The sequence below is a fragment of the Hemitrygon akajei genome, chromosome 2 (assembly GCF_048418815.1).
Source record: "Hemitrygon akajei chromosome 2, sHemAka1.3, whole genome shotgun sequence".
NCBI lineage: Eukaryota > Metazoa > Chordata > Chondrichthyes > Myliobatiformes > Dasyatidae > Hemitrygon > Hemitrygon akajei.
The window spans coordinates 180,175,415-180,200,452 of NC_133125.1; the positions used below are offsets into that span (position 1 = coordinate 180,175,415).

The 25,038-nt window shown below is 45.8% G+C and overlaps 1 protein-coding gene across 4 annotated transcripts in view; it reads right to left on the minus strand.

Moving 5' to 3' along the window:
* The window catches only part of LOC140718917 (zinc-binding protein A33-like), a 55,920-nt gene extending 32,681 nt beyond the window's left edge, over positions 1 to 23,239 (minus strand). For 3 of the 4 annotated variants that reach the window (XM_073033222.1, XM_073033221.1, XM_073033233.1), the window contains exons 1-5: positions 22,815 to 23,239; positions 22,640 to 22,735; positions 16,043 to 16,276; positions 15,390 to 15,412; positions 15,184 to 15,302 (exon numbers count right to left, since the gene is read on the minus strand). In XM_073033222.1, the coding sequence (XP_072889323.1) occupies positions 15,184 to 15,302; positions 15,390 to 15,412; positions 16,043 to 16,276; positions 22,640 to 22,735; positions 22,815 to 23,225 (883 nt within the window). In that variant the 5' untranslated portion in view covers positions 23,226 to 23,239. Of the gene's footprint in view, positions 1 to 6,044; positions 6,981 to 15,183; positions 15,303 to 15,389; positions 15,413 to 16,042; positions 16,277 to 22,639; positions 22,736 to 22,814 lie in introns of those variants that run through there. The other variant, XM_073033229.1, reaches the window with a different exon arrangement.
* Between the last annotated feature and the right edge of the window lie 1,799 nt (positions 23,240 to 25,038).

Here is a 25,038-nt window from a genome sequence, read left to right on the forward strand (position 1 = left end):
TTGCTGGATCCATAACACGGTAAAATCTTCACTCTCCAATACTTAGACTTTAAAATTAACTCAAAGATAAATCAACATAACTGGTAGCGATTTTCAGAACTGCCGGCACAATGATTCTTACAGTAGAAATTAAAACCCCACTTTAAAACGAAACTGCGTCATGAAATCAAATACGCAGCATAACGGAGTCACTGACAAATTAAAAACTGAACTGACCTGCGTCACAGCAAGGCTTTCCCCTTTTATACCTGTTGAAACAGGTCATCGCATGACCTCAAACTGGTGGGAAATTACATCACCCCACCGTCACAAGACCATTACATCATGCTCACCAGATACTCAATTACATCATGGTCATAATGTAATGTCATTTGGAGAAGGAAGTCGGAGGAGCAGAACGGGGGTGCAGCGGGAGCCATTTTGTTTCTTTTCCTTCTACTCATCAGAGTTGAGAGGCGGGACATTGTGACATCATGCAGTGAAGCGGGAAGGATTTAAAAAGGTACACAGCGTTAAACAGCGGGCAGCGGAGTGAGCCGGGAGCAGAGTGAAGGCTTAAAGGGCTTTGGTTCAGCGGGCGAGGCAAGACTCACTCACCAGTGGAGGGTGTGCTTTTAACACAGGAAGAGAGAAGTTAGAAGGAGCGGGCGATGTAATAGAGGGAGACAGAGTAGGAAGGCTTTGTCTCCAGAGGCTTCGGCGAGCAGAGGCTGAGGAGGAGCTTCACTCCAAGTGAGGTGAGGCTGGGTAAGTTCCTTTAAAAGGAGAACGTTTCAAAAGCTGAGGCAGCATATTGAGTAGGTCATGACGGCTGAGATTGGCCCCGTGTTTTGTTCATCCTGCAGCATGTGGGAAATCAGGGATACCTCCAGTGTCCCTGACGACTATGTGTGCAGGAAGTGTGTCCAACTGCAGCTTCTGGCAGACCGCATTGAGCATCTGGAGCTGCGATTGGATTCATACTGGAGCATCCGCAATGCTGAGAAAGTCGTGAATAGCATGTTCAGTGAGTTGGCCACACCGCAGGTAAAGGCTACACAGGCAGAAAGGGAAGGGGTGGCCACTAGACAGCGTAGCAGTAGGCAGGTAGTGCAGGAGTCTCCTGAGGTCATCTCCCTCCTAAACAGATATACTGTTTTGGATACTGTTGGGGGAGATGTCTCATCAGGGGAAGGCAGCAGCAGCCGAGTTCATTACACCATGGGTGGCTCTGCGGCACAGGAGGGAAGGAAAAGGAGTGGGAGAGCTATAGTGATAGGGGATTCGATTGTAAGGGGAATAGATAGGTGTTTCTGCGGCCACAAACGAGACTCCAGGATGGTATGTTGCCTCCCTGGTGCAAGGGTCAAGGATGTCTCTGAGCGGCTGTAGGACATTCTGGAATGGGAGGGTGTACAGCCAGTGGTCGTGGTGCACATAGGTACCAACGAAATAGGTAAAAAACAGGATGAGGTCCTACAAGGTGAATTTAGGGATTTAGGGAGTTAGGAGATAAACTAAAAAGTAGGACCACAAAGGTAATAAACTCGGGATTACTACCAGTGCCACTTGCTAGTCAGAGCAGAAATAGGAGGATATTTCAGATGAATACGTGGCTTGAAAAATGGTGCAAGCGGGAGGGATTCAAATTTTTGGGGCATTGGATCCAGTTCTGGGGAGGGGGGGGGGAATCGGGTGGGACCGGTACAAACAGGATGGTCTGCACCTGGGCTGGACTGGAACCAATATCCTAGGGGGAGCGTTTGCTACTGCTGTTCAGGAGGATTTAAACTAATGTGGCAGGGGGATGGGAACAAGTGCAGAGAGACAGAGGGGTGTAAAATGAGGGTAGAAGCAAAATGTGGTAAGGTGAAAAGTAAAAGTGGCAGGCAGGCAAATCCAGGGCAAAAATCTAAAAGGGCCACTTTTCAACATAATCGTATAAACTAAGAGTGTTGTAAAAACAAGCCTGAAGGCTTCGTGTGTCAATGCGAGGAGCATTCGTAACAAGGTGGATGAACTGAATGTGCAGATAGTTATTAATGAATATGATATAGTTGGGATCACAGAGACATGGCTCCAGGGTGACCAAGGATGGGAGCTCAACATACAGGGATATTCAATATTCAGGAGGGATAGACAGGAAAGAAAAGGAGGTGGGGTAGCGTTGCTGGTAAGAGAGGAGATTAACACAATAGAATGGAAGGACATTAGCCTGGAGGATATGGAATCGATATGGGTAGAGCTGCATAACACTAAGGGGCATAAAACACTGGTGGGAGTTGTGTACAGGCCACCTAACAGTAGTAGTGAGGTTGGGGATGGCATTAAACAGGAAATTAGAAATGCGTGCAATAAAGGAACAGCTGTTATCATGGGTGACTTCAATCTACATATAGATTGGGTGAACCAAATTGGTAAGGGTGCTGAGGAAGAGGATTTCTTGGAATGCACGCGGGATGGTTTTCTGAATCAACATGTTGAAGAACCAACTAGAGAGCAGGCCATTCTAGACTGGCTATTGTGCAATGAGGAAGGGTTAGTTAGCAATCTTGTCGTGCGAGGCCTCTTGGGTAAGAGTGACCATAATATGGTGGAATTCTTCATTAAGATGGAGAGTGACATAGTTAATTCAGAAACAAAGGTTCTGAACTTAAAGAAGGGTAAGTTTGAAGGTATGAGACGTGAATTAGCTAAGATAGACTGGCAAATGACACTCAAAGGGTTGACGGTGGATATGCAATGGCAAGCATTTAAAGATCGCATGGATGAACTACAACAATTGTCCATCCCAGTTTGGCAAAAGAATAAACCAGGGAAGGTAGTGCACCCGTGGCTGACAAGGGAAATTAGGGATAGTATCAACTCCAAAGAAGAAACATACAAATTAGCCAGAAAAAGCGGCACACCTGAGGACTGGGAGATATTCAGAGTCCAGCAGAGGAGTACAAAGGGCTTAATTAGGAAAGGGAAAAAAGATTATGAGAGAAAACTGGCAGGGAACATAAAAACTGACTGTAAAAGCTTTTATAGATATGTGAAAAGAAAAAGATTGGTTAAGACAAATGTAGGTCCCTTACAGTCAGAAACAGGTGAATTGATCATGGGGAACAAGGACATGGCAGACCAATTGAATAACTACTTTGGTTCTGTCTTCACTAAGGAGGACATAAAGAAAGAAAGACGGGGGATAGCCAGTGGAAACTGGTGTGAGGAAGGGGTGGAGCAACACTGGATCCAGATGAGGAGGGGGTGAGTGAACACTGGAGGCATTTAAAGAGGAGGTAAGGCAGGCTTTTCGGCCGAATTCACTCGTGCTGAGCTACTTGTTTCAGTGAGCTAGTCCCATTTGCCCATTATCCCTTTAACCCTTTCCTATCCACGTACCAGTTCAATTCTCTTTAAAAGTATTTAACAGCACCCACCTCGACACTTCCTCTGGCAGCCGCCTAAGCTCCAGGGAAATTCCCAGCCTATCCAGCCTCTCCTTATAACCCAAGCCCTCCAGTCCTCAATGGCCAACAATTTTATAGTGTCCTCCACAAACATACAAAACATGTCACCTACTCCCACTTCCAAATCATTAATAAGAATCATGTAAAACAGTGGACCCAGCACCGATCCCTGCAGAACACCACTGCACACAGGCCAGAACCCAGGCAATTCTGTAACTAATTGGCCAGATCGTACTGTATCCCATGTGATCTAACACTGTGGAAAATTCTCCCATAAAGTACCTTGTCAAATATCTCGCTAAACTCCACACAGATTTTCTCTACTGCATTTCCATCATCCATTTTCTCAACCATGCAGAAACCCATGTCAGGTATCCCTGAGTAGTCCTTGCCTTTTCAAATGAATGTAGATCCTGTCTCTCAGAATCCCCTCAATTAATGTACCCACCACTGATGTTACGCTCACCAGTCTGTACATCCCAGGCTTTCCCCGACAGTCTATCTTAAAGAAATGCTCAACAATAACCACCCTCCGGTCTTCTGGCCCCTCACCCGTTCCTATTGTTGATACACACATCGGGACGAGAGTCCGAGGTGAGGACAGTAAGGACCCGAGTGCTGGAGTGTCCGAGAGTAGAATCGATACACGATATGAGACTGAGACCAGAATCCAGAGTCCAGCTGACAACTGAGCACCGAACCTTCTTCTTCCACTGACTTTTGTGCTAATGGCAGCTCGCACCTATCAGGAAGGTGCATTACCGCCACCTATTGGACTGGAGTATGGTAGGAGTTGTCACGGGGATCAGGTCCTTCTTCCCAAACCTGTTTTAATTAAAAACTTCACCAGGATCTTACATGACTTATCCATCCCTGCTTCAGGTGCCAGAATATCCTGCGACCTAGGCACCACAGATCTACCCAATAATTGTCTAAACAGCTTCCTACATTATGCTGAATATCTGTGGCACAACACGATCACATGTTCCACTGTCTCTGAAACCTTAAAAAAATTACACAACTCACTCCCATACTTACCGACAAGTGCCATAGTGGGTGGAGTGCAAATCCGAGTGAATGTCGCCAATCACGCAACTTCCCTAATATTCCTTCCCAACTGGCGCCTCCCCGAACTCATCCACAGCTGTCAATCCCAGGGGATCATGGGTTTGTGCCTCTGGTGGACTGTGTCCTCTCCAGGGTGCAAGCCTGGGTGGGAAGATCTGAGAACCGGCTGTTGCCCATGCAGTGGGATCCCCCTCTCCATGTCACTGATGTAGCCCAAGGGAAGGGCAAGCACCGATACAGCTTGGCACCAGTGTCGTCACAGAGGTTGCCAAAGTGAGGTTGTAAATAACATCAAACTGCCTTAGGGACCCAGTTCTGGATTTCTTCCTCGGGGTTTACTCCCGAAGCCTCCCCATTGGGTGGGTTTGGCCACAAGGCAGCGGAGGTTAAAAATCAGAGTTTTCCTTCTCCTGGCCGTCCAATGCTGATGGGCCCCACCTGCCTGAAGCAAATGGGTTTGAGGAGCCAGAGGTCCACATTTGCCCCTTCCTTTGGCATTGGAGATAGTTCCGCTGGGCCTAGTAGCTAAGCCACACGTTAAGGCCAAGAGTTGGACTTGGTTGTCAGAGGCTGTTAGAGGCGCAAGCCATTTGGAGAACTTTATAAGTAACGGGAGATTATCCCCACTACCACCCCCAGCCCTGACAACTTCAGGAACCTCCCTGGACTGATAGAACCAAATTATAATGTCACCTCCCAGTCCCACTGCTATCCCACAAATTCTACCTTTACTCATCCCAGTCAACCTCATACAAGATTTGGCTTCATACTTTCCTATATTGACTATAATATCTACCTCTGACTTAGTAAGTGCTGGTTTTGCTCTAACATCATTACCCGATACACCCAGATGTGCTGGGACGCAACAAAACTTCACTACTATTCCCACACTCTCCAGAACATACAAATCGTAGTACACTTCCATCAACAGATCAGGTCTCCTTGAATGCTTCTTTTCTAAACTCTGCAGTTCCGAGGCAGCGTCTGAGCAGATCACAACTCTTCTTAGTTTAACTTGTTCTACCCATTGCAAACTAATGATAATAGCCATAACTTTTGCCGTATTGACAGATAATCCACCTGTCAGCCTTTTCCCTTCTCAACATTAATCTCACCACCCACAAGACCCTGTCTATCTCCCAGTAACGACAAATCTATTTCCACGTCTGGAAATTTCCAAATTTGTACTCCTGGCCACGCCACTGATGGGCTAATCTGCAAACTGTCAAGACCATACTCCCGCACGTATTCCCTACTTGTCCACCCAAAATATTCACCATCTCTGTTAGTATATTCTCAGCAATCCATTAAAACCAAATTCATCAAATGGGACGTCCCACACCTTACTACGAAAGTCCCCTATGCATGGCTCAAAATTTTCACTCTGCTGGTCAAGAGGCATCTCTCCTAGATCAACCCCAAATGCATCTCATGGTGTGGTCTGGAATGCTCCACTACAGATTCTGAGTGCCGAACGAGCTGCCTCCCTATAAATCACATAGGGTTGTAAATTTATATAAATTATATAGATCATATAGGCAATCAGATTCAGATTCAGTTTATTGTCATTTAGAAACCACAAATGCAATGCAGTTAAAAAATGAGACAACGTTCCTCCAGAATGATATCACAAAAGCATATGACAAAACAGACTACACCAGAAAATCCACATAACGTTTGGCAATCCCCAATCCAGAGTCCGGAGAGGCTGCTCCGTATTAATATTGCGCTACCGTCTTAGTGCGTTCCCCGGAAAGGAGCTCCAAATCCACCAGACAAAACAAGACAAAAAACTAAAACTACAAGACCTGCACAAGACCACATAGTTACAACATGTATTTACAACGGTGCAAACAATAGCATAATTGATAAAAAACAGATCATGGGCACAGTAAAAATAGTCCAAAGATGTTAAAGGACTATAAGTTCAAAAGAAATCACCACACAGTTTCCACAAGACCCCAGGATCCCGACAGACTCGCCATCCCACGCCGGCGGCAGAAGGGAATACCCCCACTATGGACTTTCATGGCGCTGCCCGACTCAGCCTCGCAGACGCAGCATACACCGAAAGCAACCTGACCGCATCGGAATTCGAGTCCGTCGAACCTCCGAGCCGACGACCATCCCCTCCGGCACAGCTTCTCCGAACACCATCCTCTGCCCAGCGTATTAAGAAGGCCCCGCCAATGGCCATTGGCAACGCAACCCTGAGGACTGGGGCCCTGTTCTTCCCAGCAGAGTCACGGACCTCACAGCAGCAGTAGCAACGAAGATCTTCCTGGAGATTTCGCGATGTTCCTCCGTGGTCCCACATCCATTTTCAATCGATTATGATTACGCACGGCACCCCACTTCACAAATAACAGATAATCAGTTCTGGAGTGGCCGCTGCAAGCTGCATCGCGTCGCCATCTTGAATCAACAGGATTGTTGTGGTGGGAGATTTTAATTTCCCAAATATTGATTGGCATCTCCCTAGAGCAAGGGGTTAAAATGGCGTGGAGTTTGTGAGCTGTGTTCAGGAAGGTTTCTTGATACAATGTGTAGATAAGTCTACAAGAGGAGAGGCTGTACTTGATCTGGTATTGGGAAATGAGCCTGATCAAAAGTTAGATCTCTCAGTGGAGAGCATTTTGGAGACAGTGATCACAATTCTATCTCCTTTACAACCATATAACAACTACTGCACGGAAAGAGTCCACCTTGGCCATTCTAGTCCGCGCCGAACGCTTACTCACACCTAGTCCCACTGGCCCGCACTCAGCCCATAACCCTCCATTCCTTTCCTGCCCATATACCTATCCAATTTTACTTTAAATGACAATACTGAACCTGCCTCTACCACTTCTACTGGAAGCTTGTTCCACACAGCTACCACTCTCTGAGTAAAGAAATTCCCTCTCATGTTACCCTTAAACTTTTGCCCCCTAACCCTCAACTCATGTCTTCTTGTTTGAATCTCCCCTACTCTCAATGGAAAAAGCCTATCCACATCAACTCTATCTATCCCGCTCATAATTTTAAATACCTCTATCAAGTCCCCCCCCCTCAACCTTCTACACTCCAAAGGATAAAGACCTAACTTGTTCAACGTTTCCCTGTAACTAAGGTGCTGAAACCCAGGTAATGTTCTAGTAAATCTTCTCTGTACTCTCTCTATTTTGTTGATATCTTTCCTATAATTCAGTGACCAGAACTGTACACAATACTCCAATTTTGGCCTTACCAATGCCTTGTACAATTTTAACATTACATCCCAACTCCTATACTCAATGCTCTGATTTATAAAGGCCAGCATACCAAAAGCTTTCTTCACCACCCTATCCACATGAGATTCCACCTTCAGGGAACTATGCACCATTATTCCTAGATCACTCTGTTCTACTGCATTCCTCAATGTCCTACCATTTACCATATATGTCCTACTTGGATTATTCCTACCAAAATGTAGCACCTCACACTTATCAGCATTAAACTCCATCTGCCATCGTTCAGCCCATCTTCTAACTGGCCTAAATCTCTCTGCAAGCTTTGAAAACCTACTTCATTATCCACAACGCCACCTAACTTAGTATTGTTACGAATGTGCAGCAACTCTGAGGGGCCGAAGGGTACAGAGTCGCCCCCTCCTTTTTGAGAATCGCAAGATCGCTATTAATTCGGGTCTGGGACCCAGGAAATGAGAGAGAATCCACAAGGTTTGGGATGTGTCCTGCCTCAGCGAAACAAAACCCGTGATAACGGCTATTGTCTCTTGGAGACGGAATTGTATATTGAGTACTGTACTATTCATTGAAACCCCTCAGGGGATGACCAGAGTGGGCTGGTTGAGGGATTGCATCATTCCAACCTGATTGACATCTGAGACCCCGTGAGTAAGGATAAAAGAGGGTCTGGGGAACAACCCCTTTAGACGCACCAGGAGAAACGCTAGAAATCCCGTGACAGCGTTTAATAGCGACAGCCAGTGGGGGGCTCATGTGCGTCCTTCCCTTGCCTGGGATTGGCGGGCTCGCCACGGAAGAACGGCTTAGCTAAAGGAGAGGCCACAATTGAACGGCCACACCAACGAGACTCTGACGGATCGAAATCATAAAAGGAAAGCCGGCAAGTTTCTCAAAATCTCTCTCTCTCTCCAACCATTGCCACACAGCGGTTCCCAAAGGCTGCAGCCTGCATGAACTGAGTGACTTTTATATTTCCATCGGACAATACATTATCCCCTAGACAATGATAGAGCTTATTTCTTATTGATTATTATTATACCCACACTTTTAGATTTAGTATTGACGACGTATATTATCTGTATATTTGCATTGATATTATTTTTGTGTATATTTACTAATAAATACTGTTAAAAATAGAACCATCAGACTTCAACGGACCTCTCTATCTTTGCTGGTAAGTGACCCAGTTACGGGGTTCGTAACAGTATCATCTGCATACTTACTAATCGAATTTATCACCCCATCATCCAGATCATTAATGTATATGACAAACAACATTGGACCCATTACAGATCCCTGAGGCACACCACTAGCCACCGGCCTCCAACCTGACAAACAGTTATCCACCACTACTCTCTGGCATCTCCCATCCAGCCACTGTTGAATCCATTTTACTACTTCAATATTAATACCTAACGATTCAACCTTCCTAACTAACCTTCTGTGTGGAACCTTGTCAAAGGCCTTACTGAAATCCATATAGACAACATCCACTGCTTTACCCTCATCAACTTTCCTCGTAACCTCTTCAAAAAATTCAGTAAGATTTGTCAAACATGACCTTCCACGCACAAATCCATGCTGACTGTTCCTAATCAGACCCTGTCTATCCAGATAATTATATATACCATCTCTAAGAATACTTTCCATTTATTTACCAACCACTGACGTCAAACTGACAGGCCTATAATTGCTACCATAGCATTGGAGAGGGGTAGGAACAGACAAGTTAGAAAAGCATTTATTCGGAGTAAGGGGAAACATGAGGCTAGCAGGCAGGAACTTGGAAGCATAAATTGGGAACAGATGTTTTCAGGGAAATGTACAGCAGAAATGTGGCAAATGTTCAGGGGATATTTGCGTAATATTCTGAGTAGGTACGTTCCAATAAGACAAAAAAAGGATGGTAGGATACAGGAACCGTGGTGTACAAGGGCTGTTGTAAATCTAGTCAAGAAGAAGAGCTTACAAAAGGTTCAAAAACCTAGGTAATGATAGAGATCTAGAAGATTATAAGGCTAGCAGGAAGGAGCTAAAGAATGAAATTAAGAGAGTCAGAAGGGGCCATGAGAAGGCCTTGGCAGACAGAATTAAGGAAAACCCCAAGGCATTCTACTGGTATGTGAAGAGCAAGAGGATAAGATGTGAGAGAATAGGACCTATCAAGTGTGACAGTGGAAATGTGTGAATGGAACCGGAGAAGATAGCAGAGGTACTTGATGAATACTTTACTTCAGTATTCACTACGGAAAAGAATCTTGGTGATTGTAGGGATGACTTACAGCAGACTGAAAAGCTTGAGCATATAGATGTTAAGAAAGAGGATGTACTGGAGCTTTTAGAAAAGCATCAAGTTGGATAAATCACTGGGACCACACGAGATGTACCCCAGGCTAATGTGGAACGTGAGGGAGGAGTTTACTGAGCCTCTGGCAATGATCTTTGCATCATCGATGGGGACGGGAGAGGTTCCCGAGGATTGGAGGGTTGCAGATGTTGTTCCCTTATTCAAGAAAGGGAGTAGAGATAGCCCAAGAAATTATACACCAGTGGAACTGGCACAGAAGAGGAGTTGAGGTCTGGGACAGGGAAATGATGACAGGGAAGGTTTAGGAGGATACGGGCCAAATGCAGGTAAATAGGCCGAGGGGTGACCTGTCAGAAATATATGAGGTTATGAGGGATATAAATTGAGCAGATGGTTGAAATCTTTTTCCCACAGGAGGGGGATCAAATACAAGAGGTCACGTGCCTGAGGTGGGAGGAAGGAGTTTAAAGGTGAGTTCATTTGAACAGTGAGTGGGTGATGTTGGAACTTGCTGCCAGAGGAGGTGATGGAATCAGATACAATCACTGTGTTTCGGAGACACTCAGACAGGCACTTCAATAGACAAGGCACAGAAGGAGACTGACCAGTCATTGGCTAGCCAATGGAATGAGTGAATAGGTTAGCACAGAGTTGATGGGTGGAAAGGCCTGTTTCTGTGCTGTAAGATGATGACTCTGTGACTTTAAATAAACTGAATGACTGAGACCCCACAATCTCTGGTGCAGAGAATCCCAAAGCTACTCCATCCTCTGATAGTGACCCCTGACCCTCAACTCCTCACAAGGGAAACACCCTCCTTGCATCCCGCTGGTTGAACCCGGGAAGAATTTTGCGTTTCCCTGAGATCTCCTCTCATTCGTCTGAACAGGGAACATAGAACAGTACGACACAGGAACGGGCCCTTCATTCAATGTGACCGTGACTGATCGATACCGGCATCAATTCCTCTTCTGTACCAGATCCCCAAAACCTCAATCTCTCAATCTTTCAAAAGTTGCTCTGGCTCCACCTTGAATATATCCAGTTATCAGGCAGTATCTGCTGGAGGAACTCAGTGGGTCGAGCAGTATCTGTGGGAGAAAAGGGACTGTCGACGTTTCAGATCAAACCCCTACATCAGGACTGAGAGTGGAGAGGGGAGATGGCCGGTACACAGAGGAGAAGGGGAGTGATGAGACAGGAGTCTGAGGTGACTGTGGACTGAGGAGGGATGACAGGCAGGTTGTTCCAGGTAGGGGAGGGGTGGGGTGTGGGCTGGAGTTGGGAGACATACACAGAGGATAAAATGATAGGGAGATGAAGCAAGCAGAGAGTGTGAAGGAATCTTGTCAGTGAAGGAGGTGATAATGGGAACCATTAGGAAAGAGATGAATGGCAGAATGAACCAGAACCGGATGGGCCATGGTGAGAAGTGTGTGGATGAACTGTTAATGCAGATTGAAGCAGAAGATCTGCCGGGTCTTTACCATTCCCTCCGACCTTCAACTCTCTGAGGCAGAGTGCTCTGTCCTCAGTAAGGGCCTCAGCTTTGTCCCCCTTCGCCCACACCTCAGTGAGTTCCGCGTACGCCACGACGCTGAACTCTTCTTCCGCCGTCTCCGTCTCCGAGCTTACTTCTTTGACAAGGACTCTCCTACCCCCACCGATGACCCCTTCTCCCGTCTTCAACCCTCCTCCTCTTCATGGACACCCTGCTCTGGTCTTCTGCCTGCTCTGGATCTCTTTATTGCTAATTGCCAACGGGACATCAACCGTCTCGACTTCACCACACCCTTTTCCAATTCCAACCTCACTCCTTCCGAACGCTCTGCTCTCCGCTCCCTCCGTGTCAATCCCAACCTCACTACAAAACCTGCTGATAAGGGGGGAGCTGTTGTTGTCTGGCGTACTGACCTCTACCTGGCTGAGGCACAGCGACAACTCTCTGATACCTCCTCTTATTTACCCCTTGATCATGACCCCACTAAGGAGCACCTATACCATTGTCTCCTATACCATCACCAACCTTATCAGCTCTGGGGATCTTCCATCCACTGCCACCAACCTCATAGTTCCCACACCCCGTACTTCCCGTTTCTATCTCCTACCCAAGATCCACAAACCTGCCTGTCCAGGTAGACCTATTGTCTCAGCTTGCTCCTGCCCACTGAACTCATTTCTGCATACCTTGACACTGTCTTATCCCCCCCTTGTTCAATCTCTTTCCACTTATGTTCGTGACACTTCTCATGCTTTGAATTTTTTCAATGATTTTAAGTTCCCTGGCCCCCACCCCCACCGTCTTATTTTCACCATGGTCGTCTAGTCCCTATATACCTCCATCCCCCACCGAGATGGTCGCGAAGCTCTTCGCTTTTTTTTAGATTCCAGACCTAACCAATTCCCCTCTACCACCACTCTCCTCCGTGTAGCGGAATTAGTTCTTACTCTCAATAATTTCTTCTTTGGCTCCTCCCACTTCCTCCAAACCAAGGGTGTAGCCATGGGCACCCGTATGGGTCCCAGTTATGCCTGCCTTTTTGTTGGCTTTGTGGAACAGTCCATGTTCCAAGTCTATACAGGTATCCATCCCCCTCTTTTCCTTCGCTACATCGACGACTGCATTGGCGCTGCCTCCTGCACGCTTGCTGAGCTCGTCGACTTCATTAACTTTGCCTCCAACTTTCACCCTGCCCTCAAATTTACCTGGTCCATTTCCGACACCTCCCTCCCCTTTCTTGATCTTTCTGTCTCCATCTCTGGAGACGGCCTATCTACTGATATCTACTATAAGCCTACAGACTCTCACAGCTACCTCTTCCTCTTCCTCTTCCCACCCTGTCTCTTGCAAAAATGCTATCCCCTTCTCACAATTCCTCCGTCTCCACCGCATCTGCTCTCAGGATGAGGCTTTTCATTCCAGGATGAAGGAGATGTCTTCCTTTTTTAAACAAAGGGGCTTCCCTTCGTCCACCATCAAACGCATCTCTCCCATTTCCCGCACATCTGCCCTCACCCCATCCACCCGCCACCCTACTTGAGATAGGGTTCCTCTTGTCCTTACCTACCACCCCACCAGCCTCCAGGTCCAACGTATAATTCTCCGTAACTTCCGCCACCTCCAACGGGATCCCACTACGCAGTATACCACACCAGCCGACTCACAGGTGAAGTGTCGCCTCACCTGGAAGGACTGTCTGGGGCCCTGAATGGTGGTGAGGGAGGAAGTGTAAGGGCAGGTGTAGCACTTGTTCCGCTTGCAAGGATAAGTGCCAGGAGGGAGATCGGTGGGAAGGGATTGGGGGGGGGGGGGGGGAACGAGTGGACAAGGGAGTCGTGTAGGGAGCAATCCCTGTGAAAAGCAGAAGGGGGGGGAGGGAAAAATGTGTTTGGTAGTGGGATCCCAGATGAACAGATAGGGAATGGAGGGATGTAGAATGTGGGCAGACAGAGAGATGAACAGACAGGGAATGGAGGGATGTAGAACATGGGCAGGCAGAGAGATGAACAGATAGGGAATGGAGGGATGGAGAATGTGGGCAGACAGAGAGATGAACAGACAGGGAATGGAGGGATGTAGAACATGGGCAGGCAGAGAGATGAACAGACAGGGAATGGAGGGATGTAGAACGTGGGCAGACAGAGAGATGAACAGACAGGGAATGGAGGGATGTAGAACATGGGCAGGCAGAGAGATGAACAGATAGGGAATGGAGGGATGGAGAATGTGGGCAGACAGAGAGATGAACAGATAGGGAATGGAGGGATGTAGAACGTGGGTGGACAGAGAGATGAACAGACAGGGAATGGAGGGATGTAGAACATGGGCAGGCAGGTGGAATTAGTTTAATTTGGTCTCATGGTCAGCACAGACCAGGTTACTGAGGGAACTGAGAAAATACATCGTGAAGACTCCGGTCACAAAGAGTAAACAAGGGAGGATTGAACTCTGAGAAACACCTGGTCACAGCTCTCTGACCCGAGGAGTTTCAGAGACAGAGGAGTGTACGGAAGCGGGAAACTCAAGGGCAGAAAGTGAACACGTGATCACCCCACAATTGAGGTAAAGGACAGTTTTAAGGGGTTCCATGTGTATATTAAATGAAAGAGTAACTCAGGAAAGAATTGGCTTCTTTATGGAACAATCTGGAGCCACTGTGGAGGGAAGTGGTTTTAAATGAATATTTCTCATCTATACTTCCCAGGGAGAAGTTCACAGAATCCAAGGAATTCAGGAAAATAAGTTTGGGAAATGACGTTTTGGAACATATCTCATTGCAAAATAGGAGGTGCTGGTGAAATCTTGACCGAGGTCAATGCTGGTTAGTGTGTCCGGGCTCAGTCTGATAATGATTCAATGTGGTGGTTTGATAACAACAGTGAGACTCGCGAGTCCAGCAGGGGGCAGACTTGAGTCTGCAGACACAGACAGGTCAGACAGGGTCAGTGGCTAACGAGGGTCTCGTGTGCATCTTTCTGACAATACTGGACACCACTCCGATCCAAGCTTTAATTTATTTTATTTAGAGATACAGTACGGAACAAGCCCTTCCAGCCCAACGAGCCACACTGAGCAGCAACCCACCTATTTGACACTAATCACAGGACAACTTTCAATGCCCAACTAACTTACCAACTGCTACATCGTCAGACTGTGGGAGGAAACCGGAGCACCTGGAGGAAACCCATGTGGTCACGGGGACAACATACAAACCCGTATAGACAGCGCTGGAATTGAACTCGAAATCTGACACCCAGAGCTGGAATAACTTTGCACTAACTGCGACGTTACAGTGTCTGCCCTTTATTCCCTATAATACCATTAAATAAACATTAATTCCCCAGATTATGTGGTAGGATTCACACTCGTGTCCTGTCGTGTTTGTACAGTCTGGATGGGACCAGGATGCAGTGTTTAATCTAACAGTCCCGTGTACTGGTTGTATTGTGACCCTGTGTCGGTGTGTTCAGGGGTCTGACATCTCCAGCTGACCATGTGACAGTGACATTTCCCAGCAGGTGGGATTGAAACTGGAATAAAACTACAGATCCCCTTCAGTCCATTGTTACAGACAATCTTTGCTTCTAATTCTAATGAATTGTGTCTCATAAACATGGACAAATGAATCAGTGTAAGTTTTACCTCGATTAATGGTATAAAGTGTTTCTCTCAACGCTGAGTTCAATAAATAGAGATGATCGAATTTTTCAACCGGAAGATCACCATCTGTCACTGACAATTGCTGAAAGTCATCACTAGTTCTGCAAATATAAAATTCTTGGTTATAAACTTCAGTGTTGAATTATTTTACAAACCTATACAGAGATTCATTAAAGAGCATATCTTACCTCCTCTTCTGACAAGCTTCCTCCTGAAATAAATAAAACACAAATCTGAACAGACTGAGACTTACAGTCCTCATCCTGAATTTCATCCAAATCATTACAAGATGTTGTAAATTCACATTCCTACAGTCACACGCATGTATGGACAACACAGAACGACTTGGTAAATGACAAGGAATATTTCTGAAAATGTAAAGAAACAGTGTAGGTTTCCCTTAATTCTCTAATCTAATGGAAAGCACATTTACCTATTGATGATAAATCTGATGTGTGGGTCACATTCTGGAATTGATCCTTTGTTCTCACTGATTGACAGAGAGACCGTCTCACCCACGGTACCAGACACACTCACAGCATGTGACTGGGACTGGATATTAATGTGAGTTTCAGGGATATTTGATATGGGAAATGAGGAAACAATCACCAGTTCAGTGTCATGTTCAGAGTAACTCATTCACAAGAAGATTGCAGATGGTCCTGTGACATACCGATATTATGGAAGTCCAGTTTTGGGACAACAACAGTCCTGAACTTCTGAAACACCTTTCTGTCTTAAATCAGTTTACAACCATTTGTAAATGTCACAGTTACTTCAAATATATTGATCCCAATTTTGTCTATCTTTACAAAAAGCAAAAAGAAATATAATCTCTCACCTTGAGAAATATCACACTCTCTTTTTGATCCATCTGTTCCTGTAACCTTGAGATCTCCTCCTGAATAGAATTTAAATTCTTTTGAATCTCTTGAAGATTTTTCTCCATTGGATTTAGAATCCTCTCCTCTTCTTCCGTGAGATCTCTGAGTATACGCTGCTCTTTCTCGGTGAGAATCTGGTGCAGTTCAGCAAACTGCGATGTGACATGGGACTGAAGGGTGTGTGACTGTTTCTGTCAAGTGAAAGGTGAAGATTAATTTACTATTTTCCTTTGATGTATTTCCTTCTGACATGGAAGATGTGTGTTCAAATCATCAAATATATATTGGTTCTCAGAACAATCCCATCAATCCCATTTCCTCATGTTGTCCTGAACCCATTTCTCCCTCATTAACTCTGACCTGAGTCACATACCCCATCTTAAGCTCAAAGTTCAATGCAAAATTATTATCAAAGTACAGACGTGTCACCATGTACAACCCTGAGATTCCTTTTCTTGCAGGTAGTCACGTTAAATACAAGAAACACAATTGACTCAATGAAGGACTGTTCCCAACGGGGCGGACAATATCAATGTGCAAAGAAAAAGCATCAAATGTCCAAATACAAGAAGAAAGAAAAAAATCCATAATAATAAATAAACAAACAAACAATATTAAATAAATACAGAGAACATAAGATGAAGAGTCTTTGATCTTGAGTCCAGTTCAGTGGGAACAGTTCAGTGATGGGTTGAGTGAAGTTATCGCCACTAGTTTAGGAGCCTGATGGTTCAGTGATAATAACTGTTCCTGAAGCTGGTCGTGCTGGTTCTGAAGTTCCTGTACCTTGTTCCTGATGGCAGCTGTGAGAAGAGAGCATGGCCTGGCTGGTTTGGATCCATGATGAAGGATGCTGTTTTCCTGCAACAAAGCTTCAAGTTGATATGCTCAATGGCGGGGAGAGATTCACCCATCCCGGGATAGACAGAGTCATGTCCACTAGTTTTTTAGTAGGTTTTACCACAAAAGGACACTGGTATTTACATACCAGGCCAGGATGCAACCTTCAATATAGTTTCTACCACATATCTATAGAAATTTGTCACAGTTCTAGAAGTCATGCAGAATATTCAAAAACTTCTAAGAAAGTTGAGGTGCTGCCGTACTTTCTCTGTAATGGCATTTACATGCTGGACCCAGAACAGATCCTCTGTAAAATGATAACACGTAGGAATTTAATGTTGCTGACCCTCTCCTCCTCTGAGATGCCAATGACGACTGGCTTGTGGACCTCCAGTTTCTTCCTGCTGAATTCAATAATCTTCTCCTTGGTCTTGCTGACATTGAGTGAGAGGTTGTTGTTATGACACCACTCAGCAATATTTTCCATGTCCCTCCAATATCCTGATTTGTCAGCACCCTTCATTTGGCCAATGACTGTGGTGTTATCAGCAAACTTAACTATGGCATTGGAGTTGCACTTCGCCTCCCAGTCATAATGTGAGTAGAGCAGGGGGCTAACACATAACGTTGTGGTGTTCCTGAGCTGAGGGAAATGGTGGAGATGTTTTTACCAATTTGAATTGACTGGGGTCTGAAAATTGAGGATCCAGTTTCACAAGGAGGTATTGAGACCCAGGACATGAATTTTATTGATTAGTTTTGAGGGGCCAAGCTGTAGGCAGTGAAGAGCATCCTGATGTACAGTGCTGATAAAAGGTATTCATCCCCCTTGAAAGTTCCCATGGTTTATTGTTTTACAACATTGAATCACAGTGGATTTACCTTGGCTTTTTTTGACACTATGCAACAGAAAAAGACTCCTTCATGTGAAAGTGAAAACAGATCCGTACAAAGTGATCTAAATTAATTATCAGTATAGAACACAAAATCATTGATTGCATAAGTATTCAGCCCCATCAAGTCAGTATTTAGTAGATGTACCTTTGGCAGCAACTGCAGCCTTGAGTCTGTGTGGATAGGTCTCTATCAGCCTTGCACATCTGGACACTGCAATTGTTCCCCATTCTTCTTTACAAAAGTATTCAAGCTCTGTCAGATTGCATGAAGATCCTGAGTGAACAGCCCTGTTCAAGTTCAGTCATAAATTCTCAATTGGATTGAGGTCTGGACTCTGACTTGGCCAATCCTGGACACTAACATTGTTGTTTTTAAGGCATTCCTGTGTAGCTTTGGCTTTATGCTTGGGGCCATTCGCTCACTGCAAAGCAAACCTTCTCCCAAGTGGCAGTTCTCTTTGCAGACTGCATCAGGATTTTCGCCTAGATTAACTTGCATTGTGCCGCATTTATTTTACCCTCTACCTTCACAAGCCTTCCAGGGCCTGCTGCCGTGAAGCATCCTCACAGCATAATGCAGCCATCACCATGTTTCACAGTAGCGATGGTGTGTTTTTGATCATGCGCATTATTCGGTTTACACTAAACATTGCGTATAGTCTGATGGCCAAAAAGCTCAATTTTCATTTCATCAGACCATAGAACTTTCTTCCAGCTGACTGCAGAGTCTCCCACATGACTTCTGGCAAACTCAAGGGGAGATTTCATGTGAGTTTTTTTCCCCACAGTGGCTTTTACTTTGCCCCTCTCCCATAAAGCTGTGACTGGTGACGCACCCGGGCAACAGTTGTTGTATGTGCAATCTCTCCCATCTCAGTCACTGAAGCTTGTAACTTGCCAGACCAGAATGTTACTGATCTGATTCATCCAGCTTCCTGGGTAGGGAAAATTCTGAATTATTTTACGTGGACAACTCCTATAGAACCGTTTTTATAAGTCTGCGATAGCCGTGATTTATTCATTCAGATTGTCTGTTGAGTCTTTGAGCACGGCCCAATCTACCGACTTTAGCAATCATCCCGCAGCTACCTCAGTGTTGTCCTTATCTCCGGAGTCTTGCTCTTTACCCTCTGCCTGGATGCAGGTCGGAGGAGGCCAAGTGATCAGATTTTTCAAAATGCAGTCCTTAGGTGCTAAGTTAAAGGGTGGGACCTCCAGGGCTGTGACCTCAGGATTGCTACCCTATGCCACGTGCTAGTGAGGCCAGAAATAGGAAGATTATACAGTATAACACATGGCTAAGAAGTTGGTGTAGGAGGGAGGGCCGAAGATTTTTAGACTTTGGGCTTTCTTCCAGGGAAGGTAGGACCTGTACAGAAGGGGTCGTTTGCACCTGAACTGGAGAGAGACTAATATATTAGCAGGAAGGTTTTTTCATGCTGCATGATGGGGTTTAAACTAGAGTTGCAGGGGGAGTGTTTTGAGTTGTGTATATTTTGATGCAAGAAGTATCGCAGGAAAGGCAGGTGAGCTCAGGGCATGGATCAACACCAGGAATTATGACTTTGTCACCATCAGTGAGACGGTTGCAGGAGGAACAGGACTGGCAGTTCGGTATTCCGGAGTTCCATTGTTTTAGACATGAGAGAGCAAGAGCGATTAAAGGAGGGGTGGTGTTACTAGTCAGCGAATACGTCACGGCAGTACTCCATCAGGATAGACTGGGGAACGTGACCAGTGAGGTTTTAGGGGTTGAACTGAGATATTAGAAAGGTATGACCATGTCAATAGGGATAATATTAAAGACTACCCAAAAGTCTGAGGAAGGGATTAAGAGGAACAAATTTGTAAAGAGATTTGTTGCAAGAAACACAAGGTTAATGATTTTAACTTTCCACATATTGACTAGAAATGCCATACTGTAAAAGGACTAGATGGGACAGAGTTTGTCAAATGAGTTCAGGTAAGTTTCTTTCATTAGTATGCAGAAGTCCTGACAAGAGAACGTGTGATTCTGGATCTGCTTTTAGGGAATCAGACAGGGAAGGTGAAACAAGTTTGTGTAGGGGAACACTTTGGATCATTTGATCACAAGGCCAATAGTTCCAAAGTAAATATGCAAAGAGATACGTCTGGTCCACAGGTTCAGATTCAGAATTGGAGAAAGGCCAATTTTGATGGTATCAGAATGATCAGCAAGTGTGGACTGGAGCACTCTGTATTCCAGCAAAGCTGTACTTGGAAAGTGGGAGGCCTTCAAAAGGGAAATTTTGAGAGTATGCACCTGTCAGAATGAAACACAAAGATGACAAGTGTAGGGAACTTGGGTTTATGAAGGATATTGAGGCCCTGGAGAAGAGAAAAAAGAAGGTGCATAGCAGCTATAAGTACGTAGGGACAACTGAGGTGCTGATGGATGCAAGAAAAGCAAGAGAACATTTTATAATATAAATCAGGAAGGTAAAAAGCAGGGATGAAATTGCTCTAGCAGACCAAGGTGAAGGAGAACCCCAAGGGATTCTACAGATATGTTAAGAGCATAAGGATTGCCTGGGACAAAATTGATCCTCTGGAAGACCAGAATGGTAATCCACGCGTGGAGTCAAAATGGATGGGAGAGATCTTAGATGCATTCCTCGTGTCTGTATTTCCTCGGGAGATGGATACAGAGTCTATACAAGTGAGGCAAAGCAGCATCAACTTCATGGACCCTGTACAGATTACTGAGGAGTAGTTGTTTGCTACCCTGAGGCAAATCAAGGTGGATAAATCCCGAGGGCCTGACAGGAGGCAAGTGCAGGAATTACCAGGGCCCTAGCAGAGAGCCTATTAAAACATACTTAGCGATTGCAGAGGTACCTAATGATTAGGGGATAGGCAATGTTGTCCCACTATTTATAAATGGCTCTGACAGAAACCAGGAAATTATAGGCTGGTAAGTCTGACGTCAGTTGTGGAAAAGCCACTGGAACTTTTCTATGGAACCAGATACAGGTGTTTGGATTGACATGGACTAATAAAGGACAGTCAGCATGGCTTTGTGCGTGGTAGGTCATGGCCAACCAAACTTATGGAGTTTTTCTAGGAGCTGACCAGGGAAATGGTTGAAGGTGAGGCAGTGTATGCTGTCAACATGGATTTTACAAAGGCATTTGACAAGGTCACGCATGGGAGGTTAATCAAGAAGATTCAGTCACTCGGCATTCTCGATGAAATTGGATTAAACATTGGCTTTGTGAGAGAAGCCAGAGCGTGGTAGTAGAGTGTTGCTTCTCTGACTGGAGGCCTGTGACCTGTGGTGTGCCACAGGGATTGGTGCTGGGTCTTTGGTTGTTTGTCTTTTATATCAATGATTTGGATGATAATGTGGTTAACTGAATCAGCAAATTTGCAGATGACCCCAAGTCTGGGAGTGTAGTGGACAGTGCGGACAACTATCATGGCTTGCAGAGGGACCTGCGTCAGCTGGGAAATGGGTTGAAAAAATGGCAGATGGAATCTAATTCAGACAAATACAAGGTTTTGCACTTCAGTTGGACCAGCCAGGGTAGGTCCTACATGGTGAATGTAGGTCACTGAGGAGTGTGGTAGAACAAAGGGATCTGGGAATACAACCCCATGATTAATTGTAATGGTGTCCCAGGTAGATAAGGTCCAACGAAAGCTTTTGTCACATTCACCTTCATAAATCAATGATCCGAGTACTGGAGATGGGATGTTATGTTGAAGTTGTACAAGACATTGCTGAGGCCTAATTTGGAGTATTGTGTGTAGTTTCGGTCACCTATCTACAGGAAAGATGTCAACAAGGCTGAAAGAGTACAGAGAAAGTTTACAAGGATGCTGCAGGGTCTGGAGACCCTGAGTTCTCAGGAAATATTGAACAGGTTAGGACTGTATTCTTCAGAATGGAGAAGATTCGGAGGGGATTTGATAGAAGTAATTAAATTATGAGAGGTATAGGTAGGGTAAATGCAAGGAGGCTTTTTTCACTGAGGTTGGGTGGGAATACAACCAGAGGTCATGGTTTAAGGGTGAAAGGTGAGAAGTTTAAGGGGATAATGAAGGGAACTTAATCAGTCAGAGGGTTGTGAGAGTGTGGAATGAGCTGCCAGCACAAGGGTTCCATGCGAGCTTGATTCAATGTTTAAGAGAGTTTGGACAGATACATAGATAGTAGGGATATGTAGGGTTATGGTCCAGGTACAGGTCAATGGGAGTAGACAGCATAAATAGACTCATCATGGAGTAGATGGGCAAAATGACCTGTTCCTGTGCTGTACTTCTCAATGACTCTCAGCCTCTATGACTCTGTGTTTCGGCCTGGCTTGAAATGCTCCCCTCCTCCCTCTCTTTTGGCCATGACCATGAACCTTCGTCCACTTAAACATGCCAGAACTGCATGTTTGACACGGAGTGCATCAGAAGATAGAAAAATTACAAATTAATTAAAACATTTGAAAAGTATGTTACTTAAAAGGAAATTGCAGACTACATTTTGCAGTGAGAGTACACTTAGAAAAAATATATTTATAAGTACTGTCAGGAGTCCGCAGAAAGTTGCTGCCGTTTACCGGTGCCATGTTTGAAGTAGTAAATAGGGTTAATTACAGGAACCAATTAACCATTCAAAGAACATGTCTGTGAGATGTATCTGAAACTGTCGTGATCACAGGGAGAACATGCAAACTCCACACAGACAGCACCAGATGTCAGATTGAGCCCAAGTCACTGGATCTGCGATACTCAGCTATCCTGCACTAAAGGGAACAAATCTACACAACAATATCAGAAATTCAGCTCAGGAATCCTCACCCGAACTCCGGAAATCTTCTCCTTCTGTTGCTGCTCGATTTCCTCGAAGTCCGCTTTGTTTTTTGTGAGAGAGTCGAAGGAAGATTTAACCCGATCCTGGGAATTAAAGAGTGAATAGATTGGACACAATACATGGCACAACAGAAACAGACGAGCGAAAGTGGTTTGTTTTTACCTTGTAGACTTGAACGGCTTCTTTAACCGGCATGAAGTTGTGAGACTTGTGTACCCGCGCAGTCGCACAGATCAGGCAGATCAGTGTCTTGTCCGTCTCACAAAACAGCTTCAGCTCTTCCTCATGTTCCTCGCAGTAAAGTTTACTCTCCTTCTCTTTCGGATTCAGGTTTAGTTTTCGAGCTTTCTCAGACAGATTTGCCAAGGCCCGACTGACCCTGAGGGTGCGGTCTGCAATCTCCTCTCTACATTCCGGACAGGAGTTTCTCTCCTGCCTTTCCCAACACTGTGTGATACAGGAGCGACAGAAGTTGTGTCCACACTCCAGAATGACAGGTTCGGTGAAGAAATCCAGGCAGATGGGACAAATTGCCTCCTCGGTTAAACTCTCGACCTGCCGTTGGGAAGCCATGTTCAGTCCCGGTACTTCCTGACTCAGAATGCTTTCACTTTCGGGGAGCTGCTGAATCCCTGCAGTACCGGGACCGCCCGCTAGAGGCGCCGAGTCTCAGTGATGAACGGTCCTGCTGAAGGGTTTCGGCCCGAAATGTCCACTGTACTCTTTCCCATAGATGCTCCCCGGGCTGCTGAGATCCTCCAGCATTCTGTGTGTGTTGAGCGAACGTCATATCGCTGCAAGTGTTCAAGGTGAAAGAATCGCGGCCAGTTTTACATCAGGGTGGGATCAGAAACACAGTAAACAGTTCAGAATATAAAAGAAACAGAGAGAAGATGCTGGTTCGTTGCAAGACAGGACTGAAAGGGACAATTCCTGAAAAGCGAGATAGACCATCAAAGTTTCAGATGAAGGATCTCGACACGAAACGTTGGCTGTTGATTTCCCTCCGGAGATCCCGCCCGACCCGCTGATTCCCACCTGTTACTTTTTTGCTGGAGGACCAAGGAGAGTCAGACTAGGGTGTAAAACAGTGGTTCAGTATAAACTTACAGCAACTATTACATAAACCATGAAACTGGGGGTGTTGAGAGAATATTGTGTTGCGAGGAGACAGATGCCGGGGGCGATGACCGAGATGTGGCTGCAGGAGAAAGCACAGGACTGGACATTATACATCACAGGGTGGAAAACATTCAGTTTATCCTTGAGGGCCTGATTTTTATTGCTCTTCATGTAAAGTTTCCTGACTTCAGCCGTGAACTCAAGCCCAGGCGTGGAAATCGTTTCCCTCGGCCTGTCCTGTGAACCCCTTCATCTCCAGAGAGCCGGCTTCCCCAATTGCCGCCCAGCCTCACACTGTTCAACAGGCGGCTTCTACAGCATCGGCTCCTTCCATGATGGGTGGGAGCTGAGTGTTGTGGGGCCCGGTCTCCCGCTTATTTTTGTTATTAACAGAAGATAATTTATTCGTAATAAAATCATTTACAAGGATAACCACTCCATGCCTTTCCATTCCGTACAGACATGGTCAATGCTTCCCAGACTGTTCTGGAACTGTTGCCATTCATGTGACACTTTGCGGTTTTATATTAAATACTACAATCATTGAGGGGCTTCCCCCAACCCGACCCCTCCCTCTCCAGTAGGAGAAGAACCCTACAACGTGGTCCTTCCCCACCGAGCCCTCGCGATGGCCGCACCGAGCTTCACTGCGACCCTCGGCACGTACTCCCGCAGCCTGGAATGTGCCTGTTGTCAGAATCCTTCCTCGGAAATCTCGATGTGCTGGGATACCAACAAGTTTCCGGATGACCAAAGAGCGTCTTCCGCCGAGCTGATGATCTGTCAGCAGCGCTTGATGTTTGTCTCCGTGTGTGTCCCCGGGAACAGCCGCAGATCAGAGAGTCCTCGTCACGCAGCGACACGGGGCCTTTCATGTTCCGCCAGACCCTTTTTACAAACCCACAGTCCGCAGAGAGTGGGGTTACTGTCTCTTCCCCGCTACAGTCATCCCGCGGGCAGCGGGTTGTGATGATAATGTTCTGGGCAGGTAGAAATGATCTGACCCTCTCAGCCTCTTGGTCCCTGTTGGTTAGGCCGATTGGTGAGGCCTGCGATGAGGAGTTCTGCCAGAAGGTTTGAACAGTCTGTTAGGGAAATCACCCCAACACGTCCATTGAGTCCTCCTCCTGCAGTGTCTGTGGGAAGTTCCGTGCTGACCACTGCCTAATGGCCTTGTGGTCAAAGGTGTTGGTGTGGACTAATTTTTCAATGGAGAACAGGTATGTGGCACTGTCCAGCTGACAGGGCAATGTGCGGCAATGCG